Genomic DNA, 13,502 nt, shown 5'->3' on the forward strand with positions numbered 1-13,502 from the left:
CTATTACGACATCCAGTGTTGCAACAGAGAAATACCACAGATGCAGAACAATCCTGAATGCACTTAAGTCCCTCTAAATGTCACTATAGGGCTTGCATGTGCCTAGATTGGCAGCATGCCTATGTATGTTTACTCAGAAGTTACATCACTGTTTGCAATGGGACTTACACCCAGGCAACTGTGCATAGGACTGTGATATGACCATAAGCTGCCTTGCCCAGAGTCGTACCATTGGTCCTTCTAGCTTAGCATTAAGTAGACTGAATGGCAACAGCTCTTCAGGATTTCAGGCAGGGGTCTTTCCTACCGGGAGATGTCAGTGAATGAAACTGGGGGTGGCTCTACCACTAAGCTGCCATCTGCCCCCCAGCATTTCTGTCCGGGGGGGGGGGGGGGGGGAACAACAACACCTATTAAATGTTTGCCTGTCAGGTCTGCTGGTCAAGAAAACTGTTGGCTATCCTAAGCTTTGGGTGCATTTAATGAGTTACAGCCCAATCCTAAACTTGTCTACTCAGAAGTAAGTCCTATTAGAGTCAATGGGGCTTACTCCCAGGAAAGTGCAGATAGGACTGGGCTGTGAAAGAAACACATGCTGCTTAATGGTATGCCTGATTGTCCCCTAAAACAAAGGTTAGGGTTATTACCTTTTCACAGGAAGAAGCCATTGTTGTTTTTTATGGTCAAATAACAGGCAACCCTTTTTTCCTGCATGAAGCTGCAGTAATTGAGAAAGTCTTACCTGTTGATTACCACCTGTCATGTACCTGCTCAAGGCACCAATATCTTTTAAGGCCCCAAGAGGAGACAAACCCAATACTTCTCAACATATTCACCCTTGGATCCCAGATAACAAATCAAAGAGAATCTAGCTGTGTAAGAAAGTTGTGCATTTTTTCCCCAAGCTGCTGCTCAGCAGTTCAATTTCTCTCTTTCTTTCAAACAATTTGATCTCATCGATACTATGTATGGCACAAGCTTTTGAGAACAGCTGTGGGAATTCCAGCTCCAAGTTCTGTACTGCCAGAGAGATGCTCTGGGAAGCCTCCTCCATGTAGGATTCTTCAGGTATGTGTTCAAGAGATACAAGGAAAGGTATTTTCATACCAGAGACAGAACTAATGAAATGCTTTCCTAGAACACAGCCTATTTATTTCCTTGCCTCTGTGTTACATTCTGTGCTTCGCCTTTATAGATGGATTTAAATAGGGGAGAAGTATCAACTCAGAAAAAACTGGAAGGGTGAATGGAGGGTGGAGTGAAAAATGCTTCTGAAAGCCCCCAAACATAGTTATAATTAACCTGTTATATGGCTTGCCACAAACTTTTCAGCCCCAATGACCTTTGTTGCTTCAGCTTGCTGTCATTTTGTCTCTTCCCTCACTGCCTGATCCTAGACTCATTCTGAAGGATATGCTACCATGCTACTGTGCAGCTGATCAGAATTTGCTAAATGCCATTGTTAATGAGACCAAATATCACCCTCATGGCAAGAGGAAGGAAAATGAGGCAGCTCTCTAATGTCTTCAGGATTAAGATGTATATGAATGAGTACATTGGAGTACATTCTGGATTGAGATGTACATGAGAACATGAGCGCATCATGTTCATGTACACAGTAAGCTGTGTACTTACACAGCACAGACATACAGTCACTTGTCCCTGCCCAGGATAATAGGAGAAGCTGGCTTATCTTCACTGGGTCCTCCCCAGATCACCTTTTGCATGCTCAAATGCTGGCTCCATACCCTTTTTTTTTGTAATAACTGCTTGAGAAAGCCATGTCCCTGTACAATCTCTGACCAACCGTTCTCTTTTAGCATTTGTGTGGATAGAGATTTAACTGAAGGCAGCTACCATTAGTTCAGTAGAAGCTACTGGAAGAGTCATAGGAGCAAGTCATTCATAGTGGAGGGAACACTCCATTACCTCCATTTTCTGTTTAGTACTATACACCCCGCCTCTCTTTTAATTTGTGTAGGATAGATGTTCATTGTTCCTTTAAACTAACTCCATGGTGATATCTACGCAGTTCACAGTGCTATTGTGTACCTCAAAAGCTGGGCCGAGAACCCAGAGGGTGCAACAATTTCAATATCACCTGAAGGTTATTTCCCGTGCAACATCAAAGAGGTGCCACATGCTATATAGTATATTCCACTGTAACTGGTCATAGATGTGATCTGCAAGCCAATCAGCCTTTTACCTACAACATATTATTGACATTTGGCATCATTTAGCTTGACAAATGCGCACACACCTTTGCATGCATTAGCATCATATTCAAATATTTGTGATTCCCATGTGTAGCTCTGTTTCAATATTTGATGTGCCAAATGGTTTACAGTAATATAATTGAGATTAGACTGCAGGCAGAACTACATAAAGAGTGAATTTACCTGTACTTAGAGAAAGGGACAAAATAGGATCTTTAATTGCTTACAGCCCAATCCTATGCATGTCTACTCAGAAGCAAGACCCATTAGGTCAGTGGGGCTTACTCCCAGGAAAGTGTGGATAGAACTGGGCTGTTAAGTAATTGGTTAAGTAATTAATAGCACAATCCTATACATTCCATATAAGTAAGTCTTACTGAATTCAGTGAAATTTTCCTCACAGGCAAGTATGCAGAGGATCACAACCCAATTTATATTCTGCTTTTCTGTTAAGATTGATTCGCAAAGCAGATAGAAGCTTAGGTGTTCAAATGGATAATAGCAGGGGGCTAGTCTCTTATAGCAACACAGAAAAGAGTCATGGGGCACCTTAGACACAAATAGATTTATAGAGAAATTTTGCAACAAGATGCCACATTATTTTTTTGTGGCAAATGGATAAAACCATCATACAGAAATTAATTTTTGGTTATAGTGCCTCCAGAGTCCTTTTAAAAAAAGATTTACAGATTTGTTTGTTAGATCTCAAACTAGTTAGTTTGTTAGATCTCTTACTGGAATCACCATGACCAGACCGCCTTGCATCTTTCTTAAGAGATTAACACTAATTTTCATTTTAAATCTAGATATACTACCAACAATGAAGCAGCTACCACCCAATGTTTATCCAGCTACTTTGTTTCTTCCATAACCTTGAAAAAGCAAAAAGTGAGCTATGTGGAATGGTCATCATTCCATTTTAATTGAGAGTTCATCACAAGACTCACCTTCGTCCTGTTACACCGAAAGCAATATTCGTCTGTCTCCCTCAGTCCCAAACTGAGGTTTAAAGTCTGCTTATTTCACAACCAGTTCTTTTGCTGGGGCTTTTATCTTGCATCCTCATTTGAGCAACTTTAATAAACTGATAGCAATACACCAGGGCAATCTTTGAACCTGCTTTGTGATCTGTTCAAAGGTAGGACTTACCTGATCAAATAGTTACAGTAATCTGAGCTGGTGTGAAATGTCCATTTAGCAAACAGGTTAGACAGACAGTGCTCCCTTCCAAGGCAAATTGCAACTGCAGGTGGTGATGGGGTGAATCCAGATCAGGACCATGGCAGGAGGAAAGGGTTAAAGCCCCCATCCCAATGGCCCTGATCCATTGGGGGAAACCAATCCAGCTGCAATTCTGCTATAAAAAAATAAGCAAGCACATCAGCATTCAGCACATGCTGAATTCAGCACATGCAGCACATAACATGTTTCAGCCAAAGTCATCATGGCATGCTTCATTTGCAACAGGAACAACACGGGCTTTGGAAAACATCACATCTTTTAGTCCTCCTTTCAGTGGAACATTATAATACTGGGGAAAATGGCAAGCCAAAAGGATACAATGGTCAATGGTATCAAAGGACATTGAGAGGTCCAGCAGAACCAATAGGGTCTTACTCCCCCGTCTAGCTCTCAAAATAGGTCACCAAAAATACTTCAGGCAGTTCCAGCCCCAAAATCATCCTAGAATCCTGACTGACAAAGATCCATGCACTTATGGCCCATGTCTATTAGGTCTCACTGCCAGTGGAAAACACATTCATGAATAATTGGGAGTTGACTGGCCCAGCATGGAGGCCTGCACCAGATCCCAAAGCCAGATCCAGTCCCAGACAGGGTAAGTTTGCACCAGCTGGGGCAGGCCTGTACAGGGAGATGGGAGAGGGTGGCTGGCGGGCAGAAGGAAGGCAGGGAGGAGGCAGATTGAGCCCAGGAGGGGGGTGGGTGTGAAGGAGGTGTAGGGGGTTTTAAGGGGAATAATAAGGGATCATTTAATATATAAGAGGGTGATAGGACAGGTAACTGAGGGAGAGTACTTAACATAGAGTACTTAACTTAACAACATGGCTAAGGAAGCTATGCCTTTGAAGTTAGAACTGCATAGTTAGGCAGAATGATGGAGTGGAAAAGGTGTGAAGCAGCAGGAAGGGGGACGAAGAGTTAACTTTGAAGTGGAAAGTAGAAGAAATTCAGAAGACCAGATGGCCTTGGGAAGGAGAAGGGTAGCATCAGGACCCAGAGATAACACACAGGTGCAATTGATGGGATCCCACCATGGAAGAGAAGTACGTACAGGGGTTCTGATTGGATCAAGGGGAAAAGCAGACCCAAGATCTGATTGGTTAATTAGATAAGTGGGATGAGTATGACTCAGCAACATTGTAAAATGTTGATTGGTGGATGGGAAAATAAAGTTGTGCCAAGCCTGTTCTCTGGGTCCTCTTTGGGAATAGCAAGGGGAGATTCTGTGTCTCTGAACATCTGGAAGGAAAGGATCATGTAAGTGTATACAGGCATGTAATAGAGTAGAATTAGTGAGATTTGTTATTTTCCTTACTATGTATGTACTGACATCTCAGCTGCCCTTGAAGAGCCCATGGTATTGGGTGGCAGTTGCTTAAGTTATTAACCTCAGTTACAATAAAGAACTTTTTGCTTGGATTCTGGTGAGTGTGTGTTCAAAGGTGGGATGGGATGGGATGGGATGGCTCAGAAGAACCCAGGGGCTTGCATGGGCAAGCTACAAACAGAGCTGGAGTGGCCCAATCTCTTCACAGTGGGATCAGCTGCTTAGGTACAGGCCAAATCCTACCCTTGGGCCTTACACAGGCTGCTTGGATATCACTTTATCCTGAAGTGACCCCTAGCCAGCACCTGACTTGTGCTGGATACAGCACAGGCAACTCAGCCTGGCTGTGTCTAGTGCAAGTTAGGATTGCGCTCTAGGAGCATAATCCAGATGTGCTCTTTGGCTGGCACAAGTCCTTTGCACTGGCCTGGGAGTGTCACCAACATCCTATAAGTTATGTTTGCCCCTTCTCAGGAGTTGGCTGGACTGGCACAAGGATGTGTGCTGCCCCATGGAGGCCAGATCCAGCCTCCATGCCAGCTTGAAGAGGCCATTGCAGGCAGTGTAACCAGATGTCATAACTGCAAAAAAAGGACAAGGCACTCCAAAATGGATGACATCCAAGAAAAATATAGGACAAAATAAAAGCTAATTGTATATTGTTTTCACATGATTCATTTAAACACTATATTACTTATTATTAAATTTTAAACATAATTTATTTAATATAATTTATTAACTACAAGAGGGCACTGCCTGCTTGCAGGGAAAAGGAGGACATTTAAGTTCTTTTCCAGGACACAAAGCTAAAAAATTGGGCATGTCCTGGAAAAAGAGGACAACTGGTCACCCTGGAGTGGGGGTTTCCGGAGGGTGGGTAGATGCTGGAATTGGGGCATTTCAGGGCTGGGGGAGACCGGGCAGGTGGAGAGCAGGCCAGTTGGTGGGCCAGGCCTGGGAAAGGGGTGGGACCAGCCTCCAGGACCTAGGCCAGATCCTAACCCCGATCCTGAGCAGACTGGCATTACACTGGGCTGCTTGAATCTGTGCCAGTGATTTAGCTGGTGCAGATCTGAGTAGCTCCATTGAGGTAGCTGGGGCATTACTCCAGATTAGGGGACATGCATCCCCTTACTCTGAGTTGCGCACATCGGCATCCTAACATGTTGGATACAGCACAGGCCTATTGGCCTGCCTATGCCAGCACAGGTTAGGATTGGGCTGTAAGTCTATCATCCACATGTCTAAGAGCGCAATCCTATCTTGTGCTGGAACAGGCAAGCCAGGAGGCTTGCATTGTAACCAGCGCAAGATAGGGCACCATAGTAGCTCAACAGAAGGTAAGGGGGAACTCTTCCCCTTACCCCTGGGTAAGCCACTGCAGCCCCTATGGGTCTCCTCAGACTTGTGCCACCTCCTAAGTTGGCGCAAGTCTGAGGAGAGCGGAGTGGCTTGAAACCGCTCCGCGCTGCTTGGGGAATGGGGTTGGCATCTGGCATAACTGTTGGGTTCCAACCCCGCCTCCTGCTGAAATCCCCTAAAATTATGTCAATTCTGTTTCTTATTTGGGATCCCCTATTTGGGAGGAGGAGACACAGCTACAACCCCTGAGCTCCTTGGAGGAAGGACAGTATAAAAATATGGAGAAAATTAAATAAATATTTTGGAAATTGTTCAAATTTTTTAATGTTTTTAATTAACAGGTTTTTTAGTTTTAATAATTTGTTACACTCTCTGATGCCTTGTTGCTCATGCCTTGGAGTTTGTTTTAATTGCTGTTGTGGTTTTTCATGATGTTTTGTATGGGCTTGTTTTTATCGTATTGTAAGCTACCTGGAGACCTAAAGGGAGAAAGGTGAAATAATTTATTAAATTAATTAATAAAAGATTATGATTATATCCCTCCTTTCCCCTCCCCTTAATAATGTTTGCTGTAGAACTTAGGAATAGGCAATAAAAAACCTATGTAGACATTCAAGAACCTGCACTGTCGTCCATAGGCTGGTGGTAGTTAGCAAGTTATCTTTTTTTTTCAGAAAGTGAAGAAAGATATGCAAAAACAGCCAAATTAAAGCAATGTAGCAACAACTTGTCCCATGCTGCAATATGAAATGAGCATGAAATGAGCATGTTGCAATATGAAATGAAATGTAATATGAAATATAACATCAAAGTCTATGATAGGGAATGATGCTCAGTTCTGCTTGAGAATACTGACGAACCAGATTAATTACAATGCAAGGGAACAGGTACACCTGTCCCTTCCTACACCTTTGTTAGAAAAACTTATAGTGAGGTATATAAAAGAAGTTTTCAAAGAGGTAACCCAGAAATTAAGGAATTTGTCCTGTTATCCTGTAGCCGTATATCTACTTGACAATCTAGCTCTGTACCATCTTCTACTCTATATCTTGAGTCTGAAAGCCCTTGACTCTTTCTTCCTTTGTCACCTGTTTCATTATTTGGGAACATATGCCCCACCTTTTAGCCCCCCCCCCCGAAAGTGCCTCAATGGCAGCTCACAACAATTTTAAATCTCATAATTAAATGATTAAAAATAATCCAATATAATTAAAATACAGAAACAAATTAACAACAGAATACAAACTCATCAGAGAAACTCAACAGAGAAGGGGCAAACATTCCTGCATAAGCAGAAAGCTTGACAACTTGGGGCTGTGACTCAATAGGCCAGGTTCAGTGGCCTTGCCAACCAAACTTCTGAATGTGGAAAAACAAGAAACAGGGCCTCACATGATGGCTGGAGAAGGCAAGCAGATTTGTATGGTCCTTGGATATCCTGCTTCCATATGGTTAAAAACTTTAATAATCAACACCCTGAATTTAGTCCTGAAGCCATGGAGAAAGTTAAAAACTAAAACCTTGTACTTTCTGCGGGACCCCTGTACTCAATTTTGGTAAAAAATAAAATAAAAACACACTGGGCCACATTATATGTTCTGGGTATTGTTACGGTTGACCCTCATTCTATCAGTGTCACATTGCACTAGCCTTAAAAAGTGAGCTGCCATCCAATTGCCACCCTGGCTGGTGTTCACACATTACAAAATTGACTCTAGCACAGTGTTTCTCAACATTTGTCCTTCACTGTACCTCTTCACATGGTCACCAATTCGAAGTACCACTGGAAGTAACTGGCGATGGCATCATCACCAGTTACTTCTGGGTTGGGAGGCCAGACGTGACATGATCAACACCAGTAAGAAGCTCAAGGTGGACAGGAGGGCTTTTTCGAGCATGGAAAAGCATGCTTTCAAGCTCTGCCCGCCAAGCTGAGCCTTCTACTGCTGTTTGTTATTTCACATTCCAGGCTGCCAGACTGCAGGTGTCCAAGGGCCCAGAAAGTGCCACTAGACACCACCTCAAGCACCGCTAGTGGTCTCCGTACCACTGGTTGAGAAACACTGCCCTAGCAGATATCAGTATCGTACTGGAACATATGTTTATTGTGATAATTACAATCTGTAACTAATGGGGAAAATTCAGACTTCAATTATTGTGCAGCTCTCTGAATTATCATATTTGCATTTGGAAACATAAGTAACATAAGTAACAATATGATGAGTCAGAAACATTCTAAGTGCTCTTTCAACACTCTATGTCTGAATATTACATATCAGAATTCTTCCCTTTGAACCCAAGCTTTTGTAATAACTGAATAGTCCCAAGGTCCAAGTCCACTAAGGCAGAGACTTAGACTTTTCTTTAATAGCCTTGATAATTTTTCAGTACATAATGTCTCTTCAAAAAAAAGCAACACTCTCTTTTGTTGGCAGTGCTCATACTAAAGCATTCAAGGGGGTATCTAAATACAGTCAGGAGAGCTTTTATCCTGCCATTTTAGATCTTTTACTGTTAAACTAACAATGTGGAAAGCCTCAATTCAACCACAGTACACATTGCTTGGGTCTGGGTACAACATTCTTCCATAGAACTGTTTGATTTGCTTTGGGACTGCATCTAGGAAGTCTACCATGGATTGGTTAGTGGAAATCATCACAGTTTTATATAGTTGCATAGGAAGTTCACTTGGCACATGGGGCCCATAAATTTTTGGCACTCCCCCGTGACAAAATTATTTTCAGTAATAGACATGGTATGAAATTGGCCAGAGAAGAAGCACGGACAGTGAACATTTTCTTTTACTGAATTTATATATAATATGTTTCACATATGCAGTGAACAAAAGAGATTATAACCCAGACAAAACAGGGAAGGAATGCCCATCAAGAAAATATGCAGTGGGTTTGTGGTCTATCATACATACAAAAGCCGTTTTGTTCTAATATATAAGAAAGGCAAAACATACATACATTTATGAAGAATGCATTTGGTTTTCTGGAATGCTTGTAACAAGCTATTTACTCCCAGTGGCAATCCCAGTGTAATCTACTTTTTGTTACAGTATACATCTTATGTTACAGGATTCCCAGTGTAATCCATTTTTTGCTGCATAAGGCAGTTGTGTTTTCCTTTTCTGGTTTTTTGGCTACAACTTTGATAAAATAGAGATATTTCACCATGGTTTATTTCACTGCATTCTGCATGAAATTATGCCATTGATTGATATATAACATGATGGTATTATTCAGAAATACCAAGATTTTAAAAATTGAGAGGAGGCCTTTGTCACCCCCCTGAAGCTTGGCACCCGGAGCCCATGGCCCCGGCCTGCCATTCATGCACCACTGGTTGTATGAGTTGGGTGGACCGGATATGCTTAACTAACATATCAAAGCTGTAACAAAAGCTTGTGTGGAGCAGGTCATTGCTCAAGCAATCATGCCCCTTCAGAGAAGGAGGTGAAATTGTGTGTGTGTGTCAATTTTATTGACACTTGCATTTTAGAATAACACATGTTTGTTTCTTAAATACGTATCCGCAACAACATGAAAACCATCAACATCCAATTTCAAATAAGTACTTACGTGAACAGACATACAAGAAATGGCATAGCAGAGCTATGGCATCTATTTAAAAACAACAACCCATGTTCTATGCTGCTATAATACTTGAAATCAAGTGGCACCCAGTATGCTTTATGGACATATTTCACCAGTGGTTAGTCACCCACTGCAGGGGATGTTACTGTAGTCTGCATTCAATTCTTCAGGTTGTTTTTGGCAAGGTAATAATTGCTCCCTTCTGGATTTCATGTGTCATAACAGCACAGTGTGTTGCCAGATGCTGAAATGTTGCCACAGACATTTTGTAGACACTCATTTCTAAAGGGGAAGAAAAGAGTCAAAATGTCCTTTTGCTCCCTTGAACACATGTTGCCAGTTCCACTAACTCATAAGTCATGATTTTGATCAAAGATCTATGCAGACCTATGGTGTATTACTTATCACATGATGGGAGTGCTACTGAATGGTTAATTGGAAAGCTACTTTGCTGATCAAGCATTCTGTTAATAAGTAGTGTTTAATGAATGTCGTGCTATGGGCAAAGGTGTTGATGCTGTCATTAAAGCCGTAGCATAAGTAGCACAGAGCAAGCAATAATGAAGAATTTCCTCATCAAAAGACAGCTTATTTTGTGGAGCAATGCAGCAGTACAGAAGCCTACAGAATTTCTTTCCCATTTACTGTGGTTCAGTGCTCTCATTCATGGTCGCAGTCTATACCACTAATACAATTGTTGGTCCTGAAAGATCCAAGCTCACTGTAGCCTTTCAGGCTCCTTGGAATATTTCTCATCCCCTGAGTGCACAAAGGCTAACTGCAGCTCTCCAGATTGCCATTGATAAAGTCAATGCAGATCCATCTTACCTTGGCAATTACAGCTTGGGTTTTGTTTATGCAGACTGTGGCTGCGAGGCCAAGAAGTCTCTTCATGCATTCCTCTACCAATTTCAAAAAGAGCACATCTCGGCTTTGTTTGGACCTGTTTGCTCAGAAGCTGCAGAGGTAGAGTATACCAATTTCTCACTTTTCCCTGACTATTCTAACTTTTATCCTTATGACTTTCACTTAATTTGCACCCATTTATATTTCTTTGTGTTTGATGTTTTGACTAATGACTGTGCTCAAGTTTTTTGGACACATGATGATGCTCAGCCAAGAGTCCATCTAAACCAGCAGCTTTCCCCACCCCGGATACTAGGGATTGTCCATGGGATCTTCTGCACACAGAACAGGGACTCTACTGCTAGCAACAGCTCCTCCAGGTTACATGACCACTGCTAATTCTGGACACAAGACCAACTGCAATAGTACATTTCATGCAGTATCAATATTAAATACTTCAAAAAGATTAAAAACGCCAGGTTAACAGTCAGTGGATAAGGAATTTGGGGCAGAATATTGCATTTGTCCAACCGTCTCAGCTAATAATCATGCTAAAAATAACTGCCTGGAAAAGGAGTCATTGGTAAACTACACAGTGAACCAATTAATTGCTCCAGTTGATTAATCTTCCACAGCTGGAGATGGAGGCACCAGCATTTGAGGTCCAGGGGCAAAAGACCTGTAAAGACATTCCCTGATGGTGCATTCTCTCATGCTTTGGGAAGTATGTGTGTGCACCAGCTACCAGGGAGTGGACGGTCAATAGTTCAGCTTTACTACCATTGTGATAGTGACAGATTGCAATGTGGGCTGGCATCTGGGCTGGCACATGTCCCCCATTGCTGCTGGTAAGCCTCACCATTGGAACCTCAGTCCCAGGCTATCTTCCTTCCAAGTGATATGCGGAGAAGCAACAGGATTTGTAAAATAGCACTTAGGAAAAAGTCTCGTCTGCTGCTGATTCACACTGCCTCCCAGTAAGTCAACCAGGGGTCCAGATTTCAGCAAGGTTGGCTTATCATGAGGTTGTGGGAAGCAAATGGCAGCCACAGAGCATTCTCTTTCTTTCCTTGGTGCTATTTAACCATTTTGAGATGCCCCAGCCCCTCTCACAGGATACCTGGGAATTGTAAAGTGGCACTAGGGGAAGAAGACAATGATCTATGGCTGCCACAGATCCCTCATGGTGGGGACATTGTGGAGACAAGCATCCCTCAGGCATCCCCATGGGCTCTGGCTGGTGGTGGTGGGGAGCAGTGACCACAGCAGACCATCAATGCTTCAGGATGGCCAGGCCCAGCTGTAAGCCCCTAACCTAGCTTACCCTACCTGGAAGCCATTTCTATTTAGGAAACCATGGTCAAGCACCATAATCTGATCACTCTGCCTGGTAGTTTTTCAGTGTGCTATCCCAGATTTCACCTTTTAATTTTAAACTCAGCAATACTTCTGGCCTTCCTAGTCATGGCAATTGGTTGTACAGGTTGAGGTGCACTGTCAAAAAAGAGCTTTCTCTTAAAAAAAATTGTAACTTCAATATACAACTGGAATGCTCCACCTGGATCTGATACCACTAGTCAAAGGCAGCTCTTGTGATTGTGTTCCTATGTAGCTGGATGGCTGCTGGATCTGGGTTCATCAGACAGGGAGTGTGTTTTTTTCTTCACCTGCTGCATTTTAGATCCGACGTGTGGGTTTAAAAACAAAGTGACTGATTGACCTTTGCTGACAATATTGCTATAGTTATCCTGGAGCTTTCAAACATAACCACAGCAAAACCCTGCAAAATACACAGCTTTTTTAGTCATAGCCTATTCTTGAATGTGGGCTCCAGGAGTCTTACAAAAAGAGTCTTATATAGCAAGAACCACACATACACAGAAGTGGGGGGGGGGTGGCAGACAAATACAGAATCAGATCTTTAGGTCACGTGGAATGCACTGTGAGTTGGTGAAAGACATGCTGGTTGTTTTGTGGTTTCTGCTTCTATGTACTTTCCTCTTGCATTGCTTTTCAATTCCCCACTCCTTCCCGAAACAAACACTATCAACAGTGATGTGTCTCCTTTGCTTCTGTTCATTCAAGAAGAGCAGAGATACAGTCACTTCAGGCTTGACCTACAGTATGTCAGAAACCACCTCTTCCACTAGGCCAGTGGTTCTCACACTTTTAGCACCAGGACCCACTTTTTAGAATGAGAATCTGTCAGGATCCACCAGAAGTGATGTCATGACTGGGAGTGACATCATCAAGCAGGAAAATTTTTAACAATCCTAAACTGCAATCCTACCTACCTACCCAAGAGTAAGTCCCATTGACCATCATTGTTAAAAGCATATAAGGAGTAGCTTGTTCAAAGTACAGGTCTATAACATTTCCCCAAATGCAGTCACATACCACAGTAGCATCAAGTCTAATATATTAAAAATAAAATATTGAAATAAAAGGGGACCCACCTGAAATTGACTCACAACCCACCTAGTGGGTCCTGACTCACAGTTTGAGAAACACTGCACTAGGCTATTTTATAACCTTTGTAACAAACTTTGTCACAAATGTTTGGAACCCAAGCCCAAATGCCTTCCTTTTAACAGGAGCAGGCAATTTGTGGGAGGGGGGTTCTGAGGGTGGAAGAGGCACCTGTGGTGGGAAGGGTTAAGCAGTTTTCTCTTGCTTATTCTTCACTCAAAATTGCTTCCACCTGAACTGGCTTTTCTTTGGGGGGGGGGCATTAGAGGTTGACCAGACTGAGCATACCCAGGACCATACCCAGCAAAGGCCTACCTGCTTGAGCCAAAGCCTGAACCAAATACTGAAAGTAAAAAGCAATTCCTCTCAGGTCTCCTCGTCAACCCCGCCCCCCCCCATGCAGTGCCTGCTCTGTGGGCACTGCAGCATCAAGTAAAC

General features: G+C 42.7%; 1 protein-coding gene across 1 annotated transcript in view; it reads left to right on the plus strand.

Annotated features, from left to right (window-relative positions):
• Positions 1 to 10,415: 10,415 nt before the first annotated feature.
• Positions 10,416 to 13,502, plus strand: part of LOC136645223 (guanylate cyclase 2G-like) — a 52,862-nt gene continuing 49,775 nt past the window's right edge. Inside the window, exon 1 of the mRNA XM_066621461.1 lies at positions 10,416 to 10,715. Coding sequence (XP_066477558.1) covers positions 10,416 to 10,715 — 300 coding nt within the window. The remainder of the gene's footprint in view (positions 10,716 to 13,502) is intronic.

Source organism: Tiliqua scincoides, chromosome 3 (genome assembly GCF_035046505.1).
Source record: "Tiliqua scincoides isolate rTilSci1 chromosome 3, rTilSci1.hap2, whole genome shotgun sequence".
NCBI lineage: Eukaryota > Metazoa > Chordata > Lepidosauria > Squamata > Scincidae > Tiliqua > Tiliqua scincoides.